Source organism: Bicyclus anynana, chromosome 9, assembly GCF_947172395.1.
Source record: "Bicyclus anynana chromosome 9, ilBicAnyn1.1, whole genome shotgun sequence".
Classification (NCBI taxonomy): Eukaryota; Metazoa; Arthropoda; class Insecta; order Lepidoptera; family Nymphalidae; genus Bicyclus; species Bicyclus anynana.
This window is the reverse complement of record NC_069091.1, coordinates 11194916-11202280: the sequence shown is the minus strand read 5'-3', so window position 1 is coordinate 11202280 and position 7365 is coordinate 11194916. Positions and strand designations below refer to the sequence as shown.

At 35.8% G+C, this 7365-nt stretch overlaps 1 protein-coding gene across 1 annotated transcript; it reads right to left on the bottom strand.

Moving 5' to 3' along the window:
* Positions 1–615: 615 nt before the first annotated feature.
* Positions 616–7336, bottom strand: LOC112043895 (pro-resilin-like). Its single transcript, XM_024079556.2, has 4 exons — positions 6343–7336; positions 5956–6072; positions 5076–5252; positions 616–834 (listed from the first exon to the last, which is right to left on the bottom strand). The coding sequence occupies exons 1-4, from the start codon at positions 6475–6477 to the stop codon at positions 616–618; spliced, it is 648 nt and encodes a 215-aa protein (XP_023935324.2). The 5' UTR covers positions 6478–7336.
* Positions 7337–7365: the final 29 nt, after the last annotated feature.

Here is a 7365-nt window from a genome sequence, read left to right as displayed (position 1 = left end):
ACTAAGTTATATTAAATAATTTAGAATCATTACATATTTACATTAATACATTTTCAAATTATACAAAATAATCTTTTAATAAATAATTGTCATCACTAAAATAAATTAATGATTTTTTATTAATTTAGATACCAATTCAACTTGTATCTATGAATTTTCAGTTCTGAAATATGAAAATTTAAATTATTTAAAAAATACATTTTTTTCTATATCGTCGAGCACACTTATATGTTCAAACATACATTTTGTACAGTGGAGTGCACAGGACTTTAAGCTAGGGTAGGGTAGGTGCATGAAATATTTTTTATTAATAAAAAAATATCGCCATTCCACGTTGGGCCAGCATGGTGGACTAATGCCTATCCCCTTTCATTCTGAGAGGAGACTCGTGCTCAATGCTGGTCCAATGTGAATTGACAGACATCCTCACAATGATTTTCCTTCACTGCTAGAGACACGTGATATTTAATTTCTTAAAATGCACACATAAAGTTGACCTACGCCCTCGTCATCCACTGGGCTACCACGGTTTAATAGTTTGTATATATTGCCTAGTTAAACACCTTGTGCACGCCACTGTTTACGTATCAGTGTGGGCATAAGTTGAGAAGGCTGTTATTGTGTGGCGTTTCCGCTGGGCGAGTAGAGCAGCGGGGGCGCGGGCGCGGGCGGCGGCGCTGTTCCCGCCTGCCGGCCGCCGCCTCGCGGCGCGGCGCGCACGCTCTGCCGGTTGGACGCGGCGTTGTAGTGGTAGCCGTCGAACTTGTCGCCGCCGCCGCCGCCGCCGCCGCCGCCCGTCTGCGTCGGGTACGTGGCAGTGCCCATGTACATCACCTGCAACACCAGCGCTAGAGTCCTTTACGTGAAATGAGTCCCGCGGCTAAAACCTGAACTAACCGCCATGACCAAATGACAATGAATTGACCAAATGACCATTAACACATTAGCGCCGCGACTTCTTTTGTGAAAAGGAAGAAGAAATGTATTCGCATTATAAAAAACGTTAAAAAAACTGAAAGTTGTGTACCTACCCCACTTTAAATCATTAAAAGTTCTTACCCTACCAAGTCTATATATCTTAGAAACATGCAAATTCGTAAGGAAAAATTCAGAATTTTTTCAAAAATTAAATGAATTGCCACGAAAAAATAAATTACGGAGCGCGCGTAAATTGAACTTAGTACAGCCAAAGTCAAATTTAAAAATGCACAGTACTGGCCCGCACAAAATGTGCATAAAAATATATAAATTACCGCAAAACATTAAGGAAAAAAAAAAGGATTATACTTGGCATTCTCTTTTTGTTGTAGAAACATCTAAGTACTTAAAGTAAAAAAGCGACCGTGTCAAATTCACGTCTATAAAAATGGCAAAAAAAAATTTCATACATTGAAGAAACGAGCAAACAAAAAACACTCACTATAGTCAAATTGAGTAGGTATTTTAAACTATGTAAACAAACAAAAACAGCTGACTCAGGTTTGCTCAACATTTTATCATTATTTACGAATATTATCATGAAATAAAACTTCCTGTGATAAACAAATATTTTTTTAATTCTATATTCCTATATAATATATCCTGTTATTTATCAAACAGATAATGCTTCACTTATATTAAGGGTTCCGTAGGCAATAAAGAACTCTTATAGTTTTGTTTCTTTATAATGTAGAAGCAAGCATAAGGTTTCCTCGACATATTTAAACACATTAATCAAAACGGTTTTCTCGGAGGACTATAAGGGTGATTGATTCGTACGTTTCTTTTTTGGTGACGGAAACAATAGCAACGCGGAATAACTGCTCCGGCTAGTACCAGGCTCCGGTTCACTAATTTTCGTACTAAACTAAATAAAATTAATTAATTAAACTGATAAAAAACCCGACTGCATAAATGATAAAAAAAACTGAAAATAAGAAAAAAGCTCAGTCCAGAAGTGTAGAAAACAATTAGAAAACAGTCGGGACCTATTATATTGAATAGAATGATTTTCGTCTACATTTTTTATTAGGTCCCGACTTTAGTTTGATCAATTTTTATATCATTTATGCCGGGTTTTTATATTTGTTTAATTAATTAATTTATTTCACACTTTTTAGTTACGATAGATGGTGAATTTCGGATTTATTGGTTACGTTTGTTACAAAGTACGATAATGTATACCTAAGTCCAACCGAAATTAAGTAAATATTCAAAAAATCTACGCAACCCTCGGTGGCCGAATCCGACTCGCACTTGTCCGATTTTTATAATCAATATATTTCTTTTAGTCTATTTTAAGTGTTTTATAACTACACTTCATAAACCTCGCACCTTATAGTCGTCCGCCTCGCGTATTATGTATAGACTTAATTAATATTAGAATTAATAAATAACGTTTTCCTAATTGTAGTTTTTTTAACATGGCCATGATATACTATTTTGAAATTCTCACAAAAATCCCTTGAATTTGATTCGCATGTTGCAATATTCACAAAAAAAAAACTTCACCCCGATTCTATAGCGTCTCACAGTCGTCTTGTTGGTTTTTTTTTTCTAATTTCACCTATCTAAGAACACTTGGGTTATTAAAACAAATCTAACGTTATATGAATTATGTAAATCCGTTCAACGGTTTGGAAGATATGAGGTAATAAAGAATATTACATACATACATACAAGATACGCGCGAAAAACATAACCCTTCTTGCAGTCGGGTAAAAACAGTAAACAAACAACAAATAAACTATAATTAACAATAACAACGAAACGAGAACAAAACGAAATAACAAAAATTACAAGGGAAGAAAATACGCACGACAGACTGGATTTAGTTAACGAATCATTAACGAATACTGATATAAGTAGGAGTATTAGTCATAGACAGCAAATAAAGTAGTGTTCTGTGCTGTGAAGTGTGAACTGTCAAATGTCAAATCTTCTTTCACTTATTAATACAAAATCAAAAAAATTATCATAGTATATGGTAATTCTGCAATAAATGAAAGGTTAAATTCACATTAAAATAAAAGAAATCATCGTTTTAATTACAACTTCTTTCTTCTTTTGATATGAAAATACGACTTTTATAAAATAATTAAAGTTATAATTTAATTTTATAAATGCACATTTAATACCCATAAAACTCAATATCTTTATTTTTCATAATGGTTTGTGACTCATGTCTGCTTGGGTTCTTTTTATGTCGTTTGTATTGTTTTTGTGCAAACTCTATATATTTAACATAGAGGAATTAGAAATGGAAATGGATCGCACCCAAAAGCAGCAACAAAATTGTCTGTCGTTTTTTGAAGGGTACGAGGTAAACTCAGTCATCGATAATATTTAACAAAAATAAATAATAAAATATTTAACAAGAATAATATAATCTGTACACAGAATATTAAATTAATGGATCGATGTTTTGCTGTTTGTTCGTTCGTTAGAAGAATAGTATCTATTTTTCTTTTAGATATTGTTTTTATTACAAATTTATTATTTATTATAATTATGTTTTTGATGACCTCCGTGGCGCAGTGGTATGCGCGGTGGATTTACAAGAAGGAGGTCCTGGGTTGGATTCCCGACTGGGCTGATTGAGGTTTTCTTAATTGGACCAGGTCTGGCTGGTGGAAGGCTTCGGCCGTGGCTAGTTACCACCCTACCGGCAAAGACGTACCGCCGAGCGATTTAGCGTTCCGGTACGATGCCGTAACCGAAAGGGGTGTGGATTTTCATCCTCCTCCTTACAAGTTAGCCCGCTTCCATCTAAGACTACATCATCACTTACCATCAGGTGAGATTGTAGTCAAGGGCTAACTTGTAAACAATAAAAAAAAAAATCTTAGATTGCATCATCGCTTACCATCAGGTGAAACTGAAATCGAACGTCACGTCATCTTTTAGTGAATTAGAAGTTGTTGACCATTTTTCATGCTATTGAACTACTTACTACACAAACCGGAATGATTAGGGAGTTTTTTCAGTCGACGAAAACGATTACAACAATGAAACATCGATACGATATAAGTATACACGCGTTAGATCGTTGATTGATTGACAGAGAGGTAACGTCTTGCGAGGCAGGTCCTTCTATAATTAGTCCAAGATAATTAATTAATTGTATGTGAATCCGGGCTCAAAAGGGCTAGAACCCAGAGCCGTAAAGCTTATTATTAAAAATAAAATGTATGTGAATCGAAACGAAAAGTGTCGCCTAAAAGAACCTTTTTGAGTAGTGATATTGTTGTGTAAAAAGCCTAAAGTTGTGGACTATAGTGTTTATAACTTCAGTCGCCTCTTAGTTCTTTTAGAGATCAGTATCTCTAAAAGACCTGAGAGGCGACTGAAGTTTATATTACAAACAACAGCTAGAGATTAACGTTATCTAACGTTAAATTTAATGCCACGATTCAGATAAGTATGAAAACGCAAAACCGATAATATCGGCCTGATCCAATGGGAATACCTAGCCACGATTTTTGTTCTTACGGCAAATATCCGAGTGGCTCAACGATAATCGTCGCTACAATAAGAATAGCTAGAGACAACAGTCGTCAACGATAAAATTTTACGAGTACTGATCTGACGTAATGGGAACGCACCCTAATCAATAGATTTTAGTACCTATAGGTAAACGGGTTCCGATGTCATACCCCTCCTTCTGTATCTAATAATGAGTTTATGCTGCAGTTCTTTAATTTAGAAACAATATATGCGGTTGTCTTGTCACCTTACAACTATTCGGCTCACTGTTGAGCACGAGTGAGTCTCGAAATGAGAGGTTAGGCCTTAGGCCAAATGCGGATTGGCAGACAGATTGGTAAAGAATTAAAAAATATCTCTGGTGGTTTTCCTTCCGCGTGAGACACGTGATATATATTTTCTTAAAATGCACATTACTGAATGTTGGTGGAAAGGTGTATACCACGGACCGGATTCAAACCTACGCCCTCTGAATCGCAGGCAGAGGTCATTTCCACTGTACTATCACGCCACTCTCACCTATACCTACCTAACTAAAGCAAAACCGTTATCATATCACCTATACTAATGAACTACCGCCAAGTAACGCCTGCTTGTATTCAATACTTCACCTGTGGCCTGTACCCGTCGGGGCCCGCCTCGTACTCCACAAGTTGCGTCCTCCCATCAGGTAGCAGCACGTGGTAGGAGCCCTGCGCGCGGTCGTCCTTGCGTTTCTCGTTGTGCCCGAAGTCCAAGGAGACTCCATTGTCTTGCACGTCGTATGTGAACTCATAATTTGCTGGTAACTGAAATATCATCGGTATATTTTAATACACGTCTGTAAGGGAAAGGTTTCTCTCGTTAGAATACCGTTAGGTATCGTATAGTTTACTTGGGTATCGCATCATAAACTTAGAGAAACCTCTCCAAACCGGTTTGTTACCAAAAATTTCGTAGAAAGCCGTTATACGCAATATTAATTTTAAAAAATCTAGATTTTTTATAGTAGGTACTAAGGCAGCGTACGTAGCGTACCTTGAAGGCGGCCCTGTATCAAAATTAGTCTGGGGGTCCAAATTAAGAGTAAATTTCACACAAAACAAACAGAAATGCTTGCTTAAAATAAATATAACAGTGACTTTTTAACCTATTTAAGTAAGATGGTTCCAACTTTTGGGTGCTCGCTTAACCCGCGAAAAAAAGAGATACCTAATATGACGGTAGCTACACCCCTACTAGGTAATCGAACCAGTGGATGACTCATAAGATAAAGGAACAACATCGCATAAAAGAACAATTAAAAATTTAACACGTCATAGGTCTACTCGTACACCTATGACGTGTTAAATTTTTACTGCTACATTACACTGCTGTTATGTATTCTGTGCCTGTAGCATATGCTCTGGCAATCATTAACACGTATGTTCTGTTTGACTATGGTGATAGACTTCCCTGCTCTAGTAGTTGTTGTAAGATATATTTAAATACAGGCAAAATATGAAATCTTACGGTAGGTTCTACAATTGGTTTCTTATTACCGCCGCCGCCGCCACCGGTGGGCTTCGGTGGAAGGTACTCTTGAGCTGAACTGAAAGATTTGAACGACACCCACGCCACCAACGTAACCTGAAAAAGTTATTAAAAACTTAAAAAAAGTTACGTTTAAAATAATGTATATGTTTTGATATTATATGATAATATAATGTAAAAAATAGGTACTATCAGTGTATGTGTTATGAACCACTATCGTGTCGTGGAAACCATTTTCATTTAATGGACCCCCAATTTTTTTTTCGCTGACATAGCAGTTTGTCATAGACCACTTTGGGAATCACTGATCTAGTACGTTATGAGTACGAAAAAAATATTACGTTATAGGTAAAAAAAAATACTCACGAAAGTAATCTTCCACATTTCGCAGCTATCCGTCTGCCGAGGAGTGCAAGGAGCTATATGGAACACAACACCGAATCTCGGAGTATATAAGCAGCCGAGTTGCGGTTGTGGCCGCGTCGCCCCTGTCATCTTCATTACGACGCCGCACGACCCATGAAAATTTCGAAATAAAAATACCTGGCTCCTAATTATTGCAAGGTTGCTTGTAATGAAAAACCGAGTCGCAAAAGTTCAAATTCAAATTTGTTTTAGGTTTAGTTCACAAGCGCTTGAGTCGTTTATTTAGTTAGGTTTGATTATTTGTAAGGACTAATAATTGGTCCAAAGTTAAAAGGTCGATCGTACTGAGAAGAGACGGCTGTAAGCTAAAAAGTTGTTGTTCTTAGATTTACTTAAATTGTTTTATCTCAAAAAAATAATTATTAGGTATCTCTGATTGCATACGTTTATAATTATATTGTTAAATCTTGTGTCCTATACTATACCTACTTGTTGCAATCATCTACTCGTTCTAATATTTCAATTCTGCAATACATTTAATAAGATTTCATTTCGCATTGCTCTTTCTTTGGGATCGGACATTCTTTGGATGGGACGATCGCAGATGATATCATCATAGACTGGATAAAAAGGAAAAACTCTGTAACTCTAACTAACTCCTGTAGCCATACTTGCTTACATAGGACGTAGTAAATACATAATTAGATACTAAATCTATTAAAATACTAAATCTAATTAAATACTAAATGTATATTCACTTCACTAATACTTGGAAAATTATTAGTGAAGTGAATATACGTAATTTATTAGTTTTCATTTTCAGCATCTACTCAATCCCTTTATATTACAATAATACGGCGTTAGAAATATGTTATACCTACCCTCAATAAAGATAAGAAATAAAGTATTGATAATATTCACAGTGACATAGGTAATGCAAATAGGTTGCCTTCTATATTTCTTTATTATTCTTCAAATACATTGGTATGATGATTTAGTCCTTATTTTAGATTAGGGAGTTTA

Excerpts from the sequence above, each read along its gene's own strand:
- LOC112043895 (XM_024079556.2), bottom strand. The coding sequence starts at position 6,477 with ATGAAGATGACAGGGGCGACGCGGCCACAACCGCAACTCGGCTGCTTA. Across the intron at positions 6,073-6,342 it reads AAATGTGGAAGATTACTTTC|GTTACGTTGGTGGCGTGGGT; the intron begins GTGAGTATTTTT and ends TAACTTTTTCAG. Across the intron at positions 835-5,075 it reads CCGACGGGTACAGGCCACAG|GTGATGTACATGGGCACTGC; the intron begins GTGAAGTATTGA and ends CTGGTGTTGCAG.